The following is an 18210-nucleotide window of genomic DNA, read 5'->3' on the forward strand; positions in this document are numbered from 1 at the left end:
GAATTGCTAACATCACTACTCTTGCGATTTGGGGCCATTGTTAAGTAAAATAAGGATGGCTTGACCACAAACACTGGGATACCTTGACCGGTAGATCTGATAAGCCAGATGGCTGCTAAGTGACTAACAGGCAGGACTGAATAAAGGGGTGATTTACATGCTGGGCAGCTGGATGGCTCGAGATTTCATCACCTACTCAGAACAGCAGACAATTTAAAACTTATGAATTGTTTATTTCTGGAATTTTCCATTTAATATTTTCAGACCACGGTTGACTGTGGGTGACTGAAACTGTGGAAAGCGAAACCACAGATAAGGAGGGACTACTTTATTATAATTACTAGTAGTCTATTTCTGACAATATCATTAAGCTTATTCTAAAAGGGGGACTAAAACTCTTCATTAGTCAGAAAATGAAAGCTTTTTAATGCTAAAGCAAAGTTTTACATGGGATTGTTAGGAAATTACTTTTTGTCTCTGGGTAAGACATTTAATTTTCTTGTGTTTTAGTTAATTCATGTGTAAAAGTTAATACAACAATAATTACCTCAAAAAGATTTTAAATGTCTTAATGAATGTCTTCTGCTTTGTGAATCATGGATGAAGGATTTTAAGTTGTACAGAGTATTATTTTCTTTCTTTTTTTTGTGTGATTCTTTAGAAACTACTTAGGGCTAATGTGGCAACAGTACATTTATTAAAAACATTTTTACTGTAATAATTCAAATTGCTTTCCTAATTAAACATTTTGATATTTATTTTTTAAATAGAGGTTTGCACATGAAACAGTTCATTTGTAGGATCTATCATACATTCTCATATATATAAGTGGAAGTACTCGCAATGTGTATTTTCATTGTTAATTGGTATGGTTTTTTTCACTACCTCTTAGAGCTTTTTCTTATTTTAACTTCTTGGAGTATGAAGGAATCTTCTGAATGGTGTCCATATTCTATCCTTGGCTTTTTCAAATCTGCAGTTGCTACTGAGTTCTAGTTTATTTAACTCTTGATATTCAGGACCTTACTCTCTAGTTTTTTGTTTTTTGGTTTTTTTTAAAGTATTATTCTTTTATCTACCTTTAGCTAGTTTGCTGATATTTCTTGCAGAAGAATTAATGTTTGTGGTTTCAAGAAATTTATGTTTTCTGGAGGAAGTATTTCTAAAATGAAACTTACAGATTTTCTATGGATTTTTATTACCCTTACTCTTATCCTGTAAATCATTGAGATTTACTTTTTTTTTTTTAACTTTTTATTTTATACTGGAGTATAGTTGATTAACAATGTTGTGATAGTTTCAGGTGTACAGCAAAGTGATTCATTATACATATACATGTATCTATTCTTTTTCAAATTCTTTTTCCATTTAGGTTGTTACATAATATTGAGCAGAGTTCCCTGTGCTGTACAGTAGGTCCTTGTTGGTTATCCATTTTAAATATAGCAGTGTGTACATGTCAATCTCAAACTCCCTAACTGTCCCTTCCCCCCACCCTTCCCCCTGAGATTTACTTTTATATTCCTTTATTAAATCACTATATTGTAAGTTTTAAGGGGACAGGAGTTTATGTTCTTCACATGGCTATACCTAACTGGAATGGAGTCTGGGGAGTGTAGTTTACTCCTATTCCCAGCTATAATCCAATTACTGTGGAAGGGGAGAGCAGCTCTGGTGGATAGCTATTGATTGCTACTGGGGCATCATTATACTTCCCTGTTTCTTGGTGCTCAGAATGTGTAGAGGAGGAAGCTGGGGCCTCCTCACTCAGTTCCTATATGTACTTCACCAGTTAGTCTAATGAGTGTCTTAGGATTCAATTACTTCTTGCTTCTTTTTTTTTTTAATTTAATTTTTATTTTATATTGGATTATAGTTAATTAACAATGTTGTTTACCCTTCTTGCTCTTTATATCCCTCTACTTTAAACTTGAATTTTCCCTGGACTGTTTCTCACCTCTATAGCGGTTCTTTTCTGTATGTGTTTTCCCTCTGTATCGTTCCTAATGTATTCTAATTTTCTTTTAATATTTTTGTGTTTTCTCATAATTTCTGGGACTTTAAAAATATGTACATATATAGCTATATGTATTATATTCAATTTACTTATAGTTATATAATATATAAATTATATATTGTTAAATAATATTAAATATATAATGTATTTTAAATTACATATAGAAATCACATATATTTAATAATATATAATGTATATAATATATAATTTAAAATATATTTTAAAATTTCTTTAAAGTTCTTTTTTTTTTTTTAATTAATTAATTAATTAATTAATTTTGGCTGCGCTGGGTCTTCGTTGCAGTGCACGGGCTTCTTTAGTTGTGGCATGTGGGCTCTAGAGCACGCAGGCTCAGTAGCTGCGGCACATGGGCTCTCTAGTTGCGGTGCATGGGTTCTAGAGCACGCAAGCTTAGTAGTTGCGGTATGTGGAATCTTAGTTCCCCGACCAGGGATTGAACCTGGGCCCCCTGCATTGGGAGCATGGAGTCTTAACCACTGGACCACCAGGGAAGTCCCAAAAAATTCCTTTAAACTTTAAAAACTCAGTCCACTATTTTTAGCCAAATCCCCCAGCATGATTATATTACTTCTATGAGAGAAGTATCCTTTCCCTGATTTATGTAGTTAATATGATGCATTAACCAGAAATATAAAGAAAGGGAAGTTTCTGTGCTTATTTTCTAGTGTTATTTCCAGTATTATAATGATAAACAATAAACATACATATTATCATGCTTTATATTTACAAAGAACTTTCAGATATATATTCTCATTTATTTCTTGCTATGGCTATGTGAACTAGATCAGCTAGATTGTATTTTTTTTTTTTTAATTTGAAGATCTAAATGGCTTTATTCAGTGATTTATAAATTGGGCAACATCCCATCTAGTAAATAGAAGAGTGCTCCTAGATTGTATTCTTTTTATCTCATATATAGTTGAGGAAAAAGAGACTTATTTATAATGACAGAGCTTGTATGTAAAGTAGTCAGGTTTCTAATCCAGGTTTTCTGATTCCAAATTTAGTACTTTATTCACTATGTTTATTTAAATCTTTATGCCTTTTTGTTTTAAATATAGAAATTTCAGTAGTTCACGTCTCATATTCCTCATTTGTAAAATAAAGGGTAGACTAGATTATTTTTGTTTCCATCTAGCTCTAAAATTCTATTTGTAGGGTTTTGGAGGATCTCAGTCTAATGTTAGTATGGATGCTTGAGAGTTTGCACTTAATAAATGGAGAAATTTATTATAAGTTTTTAAAAAATATATATTTTTAGATCCGCTAGAGCTGAAAGGGATCTTAGAAATTATCCAGTTCAAACTTCTACTAATTTCAGGAATCCTTTTCCTAACATCTCTGACAGCGGGTTCTCTAGCCTCTGTTTGAAAGGACCCACTGATCTCTTAATATTTATTTAGGTCTCAGTTGTGGTGATGGATGCCTATACATATAAATTATAGGCAGGAGAGAAGGGAAGCAAAGAAAATAGAGGAAGGGAGGATAGAGAAAGAGAAATTAAAAAAAGGAATAAAAGTGATGTGTAAAGTAGGCTGGGTTTTGGTAGTTTGATATTAATAGTTGACTTTGTTGCTGATTACTGGAATCTTATGTCATTGGAACATCTTGCCTTGGATTCTTTTAATTGTACTGCTTTGGTTCATGTAACCAGATGGAAAAACTTGGGAAATAACACATTTTAGATTCCCTGATAATTTATTTTTCCTGTTGTGTGAATTCTGTTGTGCCATTTGTTCTTTCAGAAAAACTGACTTTTCTCTTTAGAATTGTTTGTTAAAGGGACTTTACAAGAAAAAAATAATCAGGTAGTTTAATTTAGTTGAATGTTTTAATCTGTGCTAATAGCCTTTCTCTTACAAAGATTGCTTTGAATTAAAGATACAAAGAAATGATGCATTCCCTGAAGAACATCATGATGATAGTGGTGGAATCTATGATCAACAAGTTTGAAGAAGATGAAATGCGAAGTCAAGAAAGGCAGAAAAAAATCCAAAAGGAGAAAAGCAATAGTTACTGCACAGACAATTGCTCTGATAGTGATTCGTCATTCAATCAGGTGTGTTGTTTAGTTTTGCATTTATGTCTTGAAATGGTGTTTAATAATCATTACCTTCAATACATTCTTTATTAGCTAGACTTTTTTCTGCTTTCTAGTGTTAAGATTCAGAAGAATAATAAACAATAACATAATCTAATATTAAAGATTTAGTCCATGAAATAACATCTTCTAGAATTATATGTTCAGTGAATTATATCTGAACAATTATTAATGAGGTAAGGAAATAAACTAGTGGATTTTGGATTAAAAAAATAATAACACTTGAAACAAATCTGCTTAAACTTTAGTTAAAAGATCTTATTCCCAATTAATCCTTATTAATCAAATTTTAACTACATTATAGATGAAATATGGAGATAAAACATTTCCCTGATTTATCTTCTGTGAAAGTTGCTGTGAATTGTTAGTTTTAACACATTGTTTTTTTTTTTATGTCAAAAGATTTGAGGTTTTATATTTTATCTTTCCAGGTTATTGGAATCCTTGTCTTTTGGCTTCAGCAGAGCTAAGGGAAAGACCAATGTCTAGATTAGTCCTAATAGAAGACAAAGGAAACTAGATAAAGTAGAGCCCATGCATGCACCATGAAATTCCACACAGAAAATTTCAAGCCAAATGGAATCTGTTTGACCTTCGTGTGAATCCTACCTGATATTTTTAGTGAAACATTTTCACCTAATTAGTTCTAACATAGGGACATAACTGTAACGTAGATCCTAAACATATAGCAAAAGGGGATTTGTGGAGTTTGGGTGAAACCTGAAATAAGTGTGTGTATTAGTCACAGTTGAGACTGCACTTTTGAAGGAAAAATGGCTTTGGAATTAGTCAAAGCAGAATGTAAATGTTATCACTGCATCATTTAGCAGGAGATATTGTGCTGAGTTTTAAATTTTACAAGTCAGGTTAATTATCTGATGTGAGGAAGGAAGTGACAAAGATTGTGAATTTTCTTCATGTTTTGGCTCTTAATCATCCCTTGTTGATGTACTCTTTGGAAGAAGCTGGGCCGTAGAGATTTTAGTTCAGCTTAATACAATCAGCTGGCTTATTCAGTAGGTTTACTGAGCTGCTTCTTCAGATCAAGGACTTTCTGGAAATGAAAGGCACAGAAAAACCCAACTTTAGGACCCTGAGGGATCATAAGATTATACTTTCTTAGTTATTTGATGAACCATGTGTACACACTGAAATCAAACCACAAGAGAAAAAAAGTGGAGCACTGTTAATTTGTTCTAAGAAGTACAGCTATTCAGATCTCAATAGGATTGATTGAGTAGCTGGCAGTTAAGAGGTGCTAGCTAAGCACCAACTTATTTCCAGTCATAGAATCATAGATTTTTGAAGAAATTCACAGCATTGGTAGAAATGGAGTCATACTTTCAGAAGATATTCTTGTTTTTTATTTTGTTTTGATTCTTGAGAAGGATCATGCTTTGAGTTTATATGGCTTCCTTTGGAATGTCCACAGCGTATATCTGCATTTTCAAGTGCCTGCCTTATGAATATGACTTTGTGTCAGAAGCAACTAATTGAATTGAAAGTGAACTATGCCCACCAACAAGGTGTGGGATCCCTGGGCCTTTGGAAAAAAGCAGATGAATGCCAGAACTGTCCTGAAAGCTCTTTCAGTGTGGCCAAACTCTAAGATGTTTGGGTATGCCTTTGTTTAGTGAAAAAAGACTCTCTTGCATGTAACTGACTGAAGAGAGGCTGAATTAATAGGTTCAGAATTGAAAGGATCTCTGAAAATATATCATTCATTCCATTAAATATTGATGTTATTATTGATGCCTTCAAAATTGATGTTACTTGCATTGGGCTTTAAAAAAACTGAATTGTTCTATGAATAGTATTCAGTAAACAATTTTGATGCTGCTGTTTTGATATTAGAACACTTGTATTTTGTGAATAGAATAGGCTTTATTTCTTTGTTATTTTAAACATTGCATCCTGATTGTATATGGATTTCTGACCCAGTATTGAAAAACTTTGGACATTACTGCCTTGGAGACTGTTTGTGTAAGTTTGAGCATATTAAAGAATAAAGTTGGCTGATTTTTACTATAGTTGTGAGCAGAGCATTCACTGAAAGCATTTGGCACTGTGATTAAACCTGGAAAAAGTCTGCAAAATAATGCTAGAAAGATAAAAATAATAATACTATATATCTGTTATTGAGATTGCTGCCATATATTGGTCCCTTTGCTTGGCTTTAAATTCACTATAGGTGTTACCAGCCTACTTTACAGAAAAAAGGGAGGCTTATAATAATAGGTAAAACTCGTGTTGCTACTTAGGATTCCACTGTGAATTTAAGCCTGGTCTCTTCCCCTTGATAGTCTGTTCTCTTTGTTCTGTGCTGCACAACCTGGAGACTTCTTGGGTTCAAACCTTTGTTCTACCACTTACTAGCTGTGCGACCTTAGACAAGTGTCTTAACTTCCCTGCCATAGTGTTTTTCATTTTGAAATGGGAATGATAATATCACTTACCTCATCCTGCTGTTGAGAAGATTAACTGAGTTAATAATTGCTGCTGCTCTGTACGTGTTAGCTTTTATTATTGTTGCTATTTCTTGAAGGATATGTTGAAATGGATACCACTGAGAGACATACTCAAATAGAAATTTCCCAGCTCTAGTCCTGTATGGTTTCTAACTAAGCTTCTATGGGTCATTTTCTACTGCTGGAAGATTAGAGGATTACCTCTAATATACATTAATCTTTCAAAGTTAATATCCTTTCCTCTTGCAGCTTTTCTTTCTCTTCCCTGACAGTATTCAGTTGTAATATGGCACAGGCATTACATTATGCTTTTTTGTAGTGTGCAAACTATCGATATTTTATTACGTTCTAAGGGAACCCCAAGATGTACCCTTTGTATGGAGAAGGTGAGTTTAGGATAACAGTCACCAGCTGTTCTTTCATGATGTGAACCTATTTAAGGAATTTACTGTTTCTTTACTTTCATGGTAACCTCCCCCTGAAGCCCATCCTTTGGTACCTATGGTAGGCAGAACAACAGCCCTTTCAAGGACATCCATGTCTTAATACCCAGAACCTATGAACCTGTTACCGTACATGGCCCAAGGGACTTTGTTAATGTGATTAAATTAAGGATCTTCAGATGGGGAGGTTATTCTGGATTATCCAGGTGAGCCGGATGTAATCACAAGCGTCCTTATAAGAGAGACTCAGGAGGGTCAGAGGTGGAGAGGGTGTTGTGCAGGCTGAAGTAGATGTCGGAGTGATGTGTGTTGGATTTGAAGACAGAAGGTAGTCCATGAGCCGAGGAATGCAGGCAGTCCCTAGAAGCCGGAAAAGGTAAGGAAATAGATTCTCCCCAGGAGCCAGAAGGAACACAGCTCTCCCAATGTATTCTGACCTCTAGAACTGTAAGATAATAAATTTGTGTTTTTTTAAGTCACTAAGTTTATGGTAACTTGTTACAGTAGCAGTGAGGAAACTAATATCTTGCCATTGTTGCTACCTGTTCAGCTGAAGGCTAGGATCTTTTCTGTTTTTTACTTCCTGGAAAAGAAGCTTTGTGTTTGAACTGCCTCCTGGGAGCAATTTGAATTCCATCTTGTTGCTAGGTTTTGAATTCTTCCAGTAAGACTTTTCTTGAGTAGCTTTTTCCTTTTATTGGGTTTGAGGCCTTTCCCCTGTCTCTGAGTATGTGCTGTGCTATCAACTACTCTAATTTACGTTTTACCCTAACTTCTCAAATCTTAGAATATCTTGAGTTCAGCCCCTTTTCTGGCCTCTCCTAAAATCTTTAAAGTTTTTACAGTGCTCTTTTTGGTGAGGAATTCTGCTTTTGAGGATGTCATACTACTGCTGAGGAATTACAAGATTCTCATCTCTTGTTCAGCAGCATGGGCCAGAACAGTAGGATAGCCACAGCCCAAACTACTATTCAGAAGTTCCTCCATCTCGAGCTACCCTTAATTGATAAGACTTTTATTATTATTATTTGTCTTATAAACAGAAAAAGATAGGAACCTAAAATCCTAAAAATGTAGAAGGGAAAGGGAAAGGCAGCTGAGAGTAGGAAAAAAAAAACACGGTGGTATTGGTAATGCAGCTGCCTAGAGTTAAGCTTGAGGCAGGTGGCTTGTTTGGGAGAAGAACTGGGTAGGTGCAGGTGTGAGCTTTCTTTGCTTGCTTGTTTAATAGTAATGTCTTGAGACAATTTGACACCAGAAAAACTAATTTCTCTGATTAACAATGCTAATATCTTTATGAATACCTAAGTTTCTTTATACTTTTAAATATTGATAGATTTTTGCTATTTCTCAATGGTAGCACTTTTAAAGAAAAGTGCGGAAGTTCTTTTTTTGTTAAAACATTATTTAAACATCTAGGAAATTAAGAACTTTATCATTTGAAAATATTTTTAAAACCTTATTTTTGTTTTGAATTAATAACTTTGTTCTGTATTTAAGGCTTAATGAAGGGTGGGCTTATAACTTTAAGAAGTTTTAGATGCACTACAATTTTGAAAAACTATTCTACATGAAGCTAATTCATTCCAAATCTTGGAAACAAGTCAAACTCTGGCTGTGCCATTGATGAGCTGTGGGCTTTGGCTTCTTAACCTCTTTCAGTGCCTCAATTTTCTTAACTTATAGAGGAGATAGTAATAATATTTACTCTTATAAGGTTGCCTTGCAGATTTAATGTATGTAAAGCATTTTGAACAGTACTTGGCTCATATTAAGCTCTTATATAAATGTTTGCTGTTATCATTATCATCATCACTGGGTGGTGGTTCTTTTTCTTTTGTAAGAACAGGAAAGAAATCATTATACAATTACACATACTAAAGCCTAAAGAATCATTAGGTTTAATATTTATATATTTTATTTCCCATAGCTCTTTGTTTGAACAACAGTAATAGTTGTCTTTCTTTGACTAGTTGTATTTCAATGGTTTATATAGTTTACAAACCAAATATTTAAATAGAGATTTCTAGAGTAATTTGAGGGTGGTATGATTTTTGAACTTAAAGTGTAGTTATTGACTAATGTGAGTATTCTTCAATATATGTTGTAATAAAGTGAATATATCTCTTTAAAACAACAAAAGTTACAGAATGCATCTTATGTTCACTATCTTTAGGTATACTGAATGTGACAGGAATGTATACAAATCTTATTTTAGCATCTAAAGACCTTTAATTAGGATCCTTATGATCCTACAGTAGGACCAAAATCCATCTTAGATTATCAACCTATTCTACTTCTTGCTCTTTTCCCTGTAGCATTTGCTCAGAAATTATTTGCTTGGTTTATACTTTCACACACGTAAATATGTCTAAAAATGTTTTCCTTTTGGAATTATCTACCTATATTGATATCACCAACAGGTCTGTTTTGTGTTGCTTTACCAATCAAGTTGGCAGACACTGCTCCCCTCAGGAATTTTTAATCTGATATTTTCAGCTGTTCTAAATATTTCTAACAACTCTGTTGTAGTCAATGGAACACGTTTTCTACATGTTCCAGTTAAGTATCAATTAATTATTATAGTTAGTTGCAATGGAAATTTGTCCATCCAATGATACACAATAACACACAGAAATGTTACAAAACTATATAGGTAAACTTTAAGGTAGGTATTAGACTTATTCTCATTTCTAGTGTAGTATTTCATTGCTTAAGTAACATTTTAAGAGTAATTTGTACTATGTTTAAGAAGACAAAGGAATCTTATAGGGTAGTAAGCATATTAATGAGGCTACTCCAATCAGATAACTACTAAAGGCTATGCTTTTCTAATATGCATTATTACCTGAGAGGAAAGACAAACATGGTAGAATTAAGGGACTTCAACTCCTTGGATACATATTCAACCAACAAATATGTATTGGGCATATGCTATGTACAATATCTTGTGCCAGGCACTGTAAAATTGCAAAGATTAATCAGATATACATTATTTTTTCAAGGAGCTTACTTGAGAGTAAAGAGATAGGATATGTACATAAATAACCAAGTTGCAAGTAGAAGTAATGTGTCATGGGAATCCGAAGACGAGTCCTTATAACCAAGAATATCCAAGAGCTATAGAGGAAAGTATTTCAGACAAGGGAAAGTTCAAAATTTCTGCATCAACAAAGAATGTGGCATATCTGGGAAGCTCTGAGTAGTTTATGTGAAGGGTTAGGACAGAGTTTGCAGGGAGTAAATTGGAAGGTTAGATTAAGGGCAGTTTATGGAGTAAGGGTAAGGATTATATCTTAATCGTTATTTATTGTTTCTAGCTATAAAATCATAGTGCCTGGTAACATAGTAGCTGTCTGACACATAGTAGGTGCCGAATAAATATTTGAGGAATAAATGAATGACTTCAAAAGCTAAATTGAATTGTTTTGTAATTTGAGAGAAATCATTTTAGGTTTCTTAACAGGAAAGTGTGCGTCAGACCTAACAGTTGGATGCAGAAGGGCATGGGATGGGGAGAAAGTGGATGTAGGGAGATAAGTTAGAAGGCTATCATGGTGGTTAAGTAAAAAGTAATGAGGACCTGAACTGAGGAGGCTTTGTAGGAATAGAGACTGATGTGAAATTATTGCAGGAGTAGGATCATTAAGCTCGATTTTTGAGATGTTTTGGAGGGAGTAGTGCAAAGTGGAAGTCGAAGTTAAAGGTCTAGTTATGTTTTTTTAAGCCAAAGTGGCTGGGAGACTATGATGTTATGAACCAAGTCTGGAATTAGATGTGGAGAAGAATGTGGTGGGTTCTTCTTTTATTCTTTGTTGTTGTTGTTGTTGGGTATACGTATTGAATTTGAGACACCAGTAAGGTATCCCGGTGGTGTAGCAGGTAGTTGAACATACAGGATTCATTTGGTAGAAATGTTGGGGATAACAACGTGAGTCATCTGTGCAGAGATGTTGCTACTTAAGCCACCTAAGTAAGCAAGACCTTAGGAAACACATTTCAGAGGACAGACAGAAATGGAAGAATGGGTTAGAAAGGGTACTAAACCATATTGCACTGGGTAGGAGGTTAAGGGGGGGACGAAGGCTAGAGGGAAGTCAAATAAGATGAGGACTAAGAAAAGATCTTTGGATTTGGTGGTTAACTGTTCACCACAGAATAATGTTGAGAGTAAGAGGAGGGAAGTTGAGGGATCATCATGCTGATTAGTTGTGATCATTTTTGTGAAGTAAAAAGCAAAGACATTTTCAAAGTAAGGGTTGCTTGCCTGAGGTATTGATCATAAAGAGATAAAAAAAAAAGTCTTTGTCAGGGGGAGCATTTAAGCAAATGAATTTTAAGATCTAAGTATTATCTTTTTTGACTGCTACTTGACATAATATTGCTTGTTTCACCAAATATGAACTCCTGTAGTTGCGAATGTTCAAACAGTATCTGACTCTGCATTTACCAGGGCTGTTGTACAACGTGACTTCTCTTTTAGAAAAGAAGCTGAATGGAAATCTATGGAAATCAATGAATTATATTTATAGATCTTGAATAGGCAGTAGGTAGGGGGGGACTCAGTTTTCTATTTTCAGATAGAAAATTCCCTGATTGAAGAAAATTTGAGATTTACTTCAAATTTTAAAATTTAATAATGATAAAGCAAAAAGACTTTACATTTTTCCCTTTTAATTCTTACAGTGATGCTAGGAAGTGGATGTGAAAACTGAGGATGGGGTTAAAGATTCCAGGGTCACATAGCTAGTTAGAATTTTAAAACCTGGCTTAACCTTCTGTCTGATTAAAATTCATGTCCTTGATATCCTTATTTGCTAATGAGCTGGATGGCAGGACATTTTAGACATAGATGATAATCTGATAAAAGTCATGATAGTGGAAGTGGGAGGACCAGAAGAAATCAATTTTACAATAGGCAAAAGGGCCAGGCTAAAGAAAAGAGCTTGTGTAATTAGCAGTAGAATGAGTGTGTATATGTACTTTATATACTTATATACATACTATATACACATATGGACATATATACTTCTATATATATATACAACATATACTTAATGTTTATATATGTATATATATATATACTATGTAAGATACCGTGTGTTGTCTATGTATACTTTTTTCCCATTAGACAAGACAAGCTGCATTTATATATACTTACATTTTATTTAGTAGTTATCACTCATACATTTTAGTATTTTAATTGTTGTATAATGAAAACTCAAAGCTCTATTATTTAATATACAGTTCTTCTAATTTTAAAAAGTAGTATATACAGACTTCAGCAGTTGAATTATATACTTTATTTTTTAATTTTTTTTATATACAGGTTCTATTTTATACATGTTAGTGTATGTATGTCAATCCCAATCTCTCAATTCATCCCACCGCCACCCATCACCTCCTCCCCCCGGACCCCCGCTTTCCCCCTTTGGTGTCCATACGTTTGTTCTCTACATCTGTGTCTTTATTTCTGCCGTGCAAACTGGTTCATCTATACCATTTTTCTAGATTCCACATATATGCGTTAATATATGATATTTGTTTTTCTGACTTACTTCACTCTGTATGACAGTCTCTGGGTCCATCCACGTCTCTACAAATGACCCAGTTTCGTTCCTTTTTATGCTGAGTAATATTCCATTGTATAAATGAACCACATCTTCTTTATCTGTTCGTCTGTCGATGGGCATTTAGGTTGCTTCCATGACCTGGCTATTGTAAATAGTGCTGCAGTGAACACTGGGGTGCATGTGTCTTTTTGAATTATGGTTTTCTCTGGGTATATGCCCAATGAACTATATACCTTTAGAAAGGAGTAAAACTGAGGACATTTTTAAGGCTTTTTAAGAAAATTTATGTTGAAGGATCTGAAAATATCAGGCTGTTTTGGGTTTGTAATCGAGTGGCAATATGTACCCTGTATTGTTAGAGACAATGTAACATGGTAGGAAGACTGGCTATGGAGTCATTCTCGAGTTTAACAAATGTATATTGAGTGCCAACTCTGTATCCAGCACTGTTTCAGGTATTGAGGATACTATAGTGAAAAAGACCAAATTCTAAGTGATAGGAAGGCAGCCATGCAAAGCTCTAGAAGAATAGCATTGCAAGGCAGCAGGAATGGCAATGGCAGAGGTTCTTAGGCTAGAGTGGGCATGGCATCTTCCAGGGATGGAGGAAAGAAAGGCCAGCATGACTGAAACCTGCATGGCAGAGGGCAGAGTGGTATGAGAGAAAGTTAAATAGGCAGGGGCCAGATCGTGTAAGTCAAACTTTTATATTTTATTCTGAGTAAAGCAGGAAGTCTTTTTGTGGGGTTGAAGTAAGGGAGATAAAGAGACTTGATCTATAATTTTGAGAAGCTTTGTCTATTGCTAGAGAATGGATGATGGGGTAGAGGAGGATGAGATTAAGAGCAGAAGCAGGGAGACCAGTTAGGATGAATTTAAGTAGTCTAGAGTTGATGATGGTGTCAACTAAGGTTTTAGCAGTGAAGTGGCAATGGGTAGTTAGAGTTATGATATGTGAAACTTGGGAGTTGTCATGGCATTGGATGTATGAAATGAGAGGAAGCAAGGAGTCAAGATTGACTCCTATTTTTGACTTAAGACAAAATATGGATGGGTGGTAGAACTATTTACCAAGATGGGGAAGTTTGAGGGAGGAGCAGGTTTGGAATAAAAAAATCAAGAGTTTTATTTTGGATATGTTAAGTTTGAGGTGCTTATTAAACATCCAGGGGAAGTGTTGAAAGGATAATTATATATGTTACCTTGGAGATGAAGTGACTGATAAATTTGAGTCATTGTGATGTATTTAAGAACTAGATGAGAACACCTCAAGAGAGTATAGACAGTGAAGAGAAGAGGGTCTCTAATGAAGATGGGAATCTGAGTTCTGATTGCTGAGTGACTTGGTTTTCAGATTTCTCATACTTCAGAGTCATTGTGAATTGAGGTAGTACGAGGCTTGTTACATAATAACGGCAGCTTTTATTTTTAGGCGGTTATTTAAGGTATTATTTAATTGCTTTGGCAAGAAGAAGATTCCTTTTCTAAAACAGCTTATGGTCTACTCTAAACTTTTTTCTAGATGGAAGTTTTTACTTTAGGAATTCTTCACCTAAGAGGAGACATGGAGAAAGTTTAAGGAGAAGCACAGGAAAGAAAAGGAACAGAAAAGTTCAAGCAGCATCGTAGCTATGCTTAGGGTACCATCAGTGCCTTCTTATTTGTTTATGTTGTTTTACCTTTGTTTCATACATCTCAGATTCCTGGGTACAAAACATTTTTAGCTTAATATCTTTTGAGTCTTATAATGTTCTACATGTTGCAATTGCTCAGCAAATGATAACCTCATATACATGAAAGTACACTGTCCTACTGGGACATTAAGTTTCATTTAAATGCCTTGGGATACAAAAATTCTAAGTTTGCCGCTAAATCAAAATAGATCATTCCCTTCTCTTGTTTCAGAATCTGTTTTGTGCTTGGAGTTATATGAAAAATCATTTATAACAATACTTCTAAAAGTCTACTAAATGAATGAAGGAATTAATGTTCTGTTAATTGTGTTACAGAGTTATAAATTTTGTCAAGGAAAATTACAGTTGATTTTAGACCAGTTGGATCCTGGGCAACCTAAAGAGGTAAGTTTAAAGGATAACTGTCAAGTTCAGTCAGATAGATATAGATATATATATATATATATATAATAGATTATAATTAGTAGCAGCTGGATTATTTCTCTTGAAGATAGTCCTTTAATATCATGGCAATTCTAGACTGATATCCCTGCTAGACTTTCTAGTCTTGAAATGAAAAGTCACAGAGTAAGAGAGGCTCTCCTTAGAGAGTTCTCACAGTTTGTAAGAGGAAATTTTTATTTCTAGTTTCAGTTTTCAAGGATGAATTTATGAGCAGTTTCTCCCAAACTGTTCCTTCACTGTTGCTTTGTATGTGATATTTTAGTGATTTCTTTGAAGAAAAAAATCTTCATTTAATGCTCTTTCTACTTCTGGAAAACGTGAGCAACTTTGACACGTGTTCATTTATTAGAAAATATTTTTAAAAAGCAATTTTATTGAATTGAGCCTCTTTATATTGTAATAATTGTATAAATTACTGTTTATGAAGTTTTATTTCATTTGAAAGTCAGTCTGTTTCACTTGAAATAGAAAATGATAGGATTTTTGAAGTACCTCAGACGTCTGTTATATCTTGCCATTTGGTCTCGTTTTTGAAATACATTGTTTTTCTTCAACTTTTCATTTTAAATTAAGTGAATAGCTATGATTTACTCCCACTGATTTTTTTTTTTCTCTCAGCATTTCGCATTCTGATTTATTTTCTAGGTTTTAGTAAATGTTTCAACATATTGGCAATGGAACCTGACTTTATATGATAACAATATTATTGTCTTTAGTTTAAGTGGATTATTTGGAAATCTATACTTGTTCAGAAACCTTTGTTCTACTTCTGCAAATAGTAAATTGTTAATGGAGTTTTGTCCTAAAAATTAACTGAAAGGAGAAATTTACTTAATATTTTTAAACTCTCTTCATAGTCCCCCTAATGCCTATCCCAAATAAAATTGTATTTAAGAGTTTTTCATATGAATATATAGACATTTTTAAACACATGTGTATTCTATTTGTTTCACCTAAAACTTGACACCCTGAAAACTGACACCTTGACACATTCCGAGGGCTTGGTGTCCTAAGGTCTTAGCTCTTTGACTCTTCATTTTTTTTCCCCCCTCACTAGGTTTCAGTTATTTCAGCTGAGGAACAACCAAATTTTGAGGAACAGGTTGGAATCAGTGTGTTATTACTCACTAGTTGGAGAGTGAGTGGGGGAGAAGCTTTATTCCACTTACGATTGGAGTAGAGCTATTTGCCACTGCTGTCCCTTGGGTCATACTGTCTTGAGTGAATTCTGATTGAATTTTGAGAAGAATGATTAATAAATAAGATTTCTGTGAAAATTCAGAAATTCAGTTTTGCATCACATTGCTGAATCACTTTTTTTTCCGCTATATCAGTGGTTAGAAGGTCAGAAAATACGGTGTAGCAGCAAAAACAGGTTCAAATTAATTGTTTTGTGAGAATTGTTCATATATCCTAGAATGGGAATGCTTCACCAGGGACATAACTGGGCAGTGTTTTAGAATTAGAGTCCTCAAACTGTAGGACCACCTATGGGGGTCTGTTCAAGTGAGGAAAGTCTATGGAGGAGACACTGGAATACCTTATTCTGGTGATTCAGATTTGGCTACCATCCCTTCTCCTCTTCCCCTTAGACGTGTGACCTAGAATCTCCTAATATAGTTAGGTTATTTTATGTAAAGCAAGAATTAAAACACTATTTAGTTTCTCTGCTTAACAGTTTAAAAAATGAATTAAGAATTGTTTTATAAAAGGGCCTCTGATTTTCCATTGGCTCTTTAAAGCAGTTATCCAGACTCTGCCTTTCAATGTTTGTTAAATATTTGGAGAATTGCTATTATTTTGGTGGCTGAGTATTAATAAAAATTCTTTTAAAAAATTATAGGTGAGATATGAAGGCTTGCAAACGTTATGTTCAGCTCCTCCATCTGATGTACTGAACTGTGAAAACTGGACCACTCTCTGTGAGAAACTGACAGTGTATCTTTCAGATCCTGATCCTGTATTTAGTGTAAGGAAATGCTTACAGAAGTGTTAAGAATTCCTGGTTTTTTTTCCCTACTATTCTAGAAGCAAATGGAATATAATTTTCTTTAATAGTAGCTCAAATATTTAATAGTAGTGCAAATATAACTTCAGCTCCAGCTTTTGAATTGTCAAGATTTTTTTTTTTTTTAAAGGAATTAACTTACTATGTCATGATTAGATTCAAAGTATGCTTGGTCAGTGTCATACTTCATTGCCAAATAATAGACTATGTTAGCTTATGCATTTTGTTTTATCTTGTAAAGGGATATCCAAGTATTTGTGTCAATGTTTTTGAATTAAGAAAAATATTATAAAAGAAAGAGTGTGTTTTTGAAAGAATTCATGATACATGAAGACTTGAACTTACAATGATTACAATTTATTCTAAAGGATTAATAAGCATTTTCCCTGTGCAGTTAAGTGTTAGAGATTGCTTAACTGCTTAAAAAGAGAAGTTAGAAAACTGTAAAGCTAACACTTTAGAAGATAATTGAGATGAATTATAAAACTAATATAGAAAATTCCAAAAACTGTAAAGTTAGTCAGTAGAGAGAGTTATTTTATATTAAAAAAATGATTCACATATGACTTCTCAGAAACACTATGTTGAAAAGTAAGATTATATTAAAAAGTGCAGTAATTATATGGGATTAAAAAAAAATCCTGACTGTATTCCAGCATCACATTTAACTACAAACTAGGTTTTTTATGTATGTACGTATGTATTTATTTTGGCCACACTGGGTCTTTGTTGTGGCACATGGGTTTCTCTAGTTGCGGCACGCGGGCTTAGATGTGGTATGTGGGAACTTAGTTCGCAGACCAGGGATCGAACCTGGGCCCCCTGCATTGGGAGCACAGAGTCTTAACCACTGGACCACCAGGGAAGTCCCCCAAACTAGGTTTTTTTTAAGTGTCTTTTTCTTCATAAATGATGTGTCAGTGAAGAAAAAAAATTGGCTTTAAAATTGATAAGGTTTTTTTATATAGAATTTTTTAAGGTATTAGTAGAAAAATTTTTCCAGCTCTTCAACAAATATGCACTGAATACCTACAGTGTACATCATTCTAGTTCAGATGCTGGGAACACTGAGCAAGACAGAAGCCTTTGCCTTCATAGAACTTCTAGAAGAGGAGACAGACAGTAAACAGTTAATACAAATAAAAATAAAACTCAGTACCTTTTTACTACTTAAAATTACTCTTCCATCAATGAAAATATAATTATACTGGTAAACAGAAGTGGTTTAGAAACAAGTGGTTTGTTATTTTTATAAGGGGGGAAATGGTGTTTAATTACCCAATACCTGGATGCAGTTCAACCATACTAACCCCAGAGGGTGATGCAGACTTCTCTAAAAACTCAAGGATTCAAGAACTTCAAAGGGGAAAGATATTTCAGGGTTACCTTTTAACATTTCAAGGCATTCTAACAGGAAATACAACTGTAAATTTCCCTCTTA

The 18210-nt window shown here is 34.0% G+C and overlaps 1 protein-coding gene across 1 annotated transcript in view; it reads left to right on the forward strand.

Moving 5' to 3' along the window:
- The window catches only part of TBC1D32 (TBC1 domain family member 32), a 179237-nt gene that overhangs the window by 13112 nt on the left and 147915 nt on the right, over positions 1-18210 (forward strand). The window contains exons 4-6 of the mRNA XM_068551463.1: positions 3920-4097; positions 14633-14701; positions 16605-16730. Coding sequence (XP_068407564.1) covers positions 3920-4097; positions 14633-14701; positions 16605-16730 — 373 coding nt within the window. The remainder of the gene's footprint in view (positions 1-3919; positions 4098-14632; positions 14702-16604; positions 16731-18210) is intronic.

This window comes from Eschrichtius robustus, chromosome 9 (assembly GCF_028021215.1).
Source record: "Eschrichtius robustus isolate mEscRob2 chromosome 9, mEscRob2.pri, whole genome shotgun sequence".
NCBI classification, from domain to species: Eukaryota; Metazoa; Chordata; class Mammalia; order Artiodactyla; family Eschrichtiidae; genus Eschrichtius; species Eschrichtius robustus.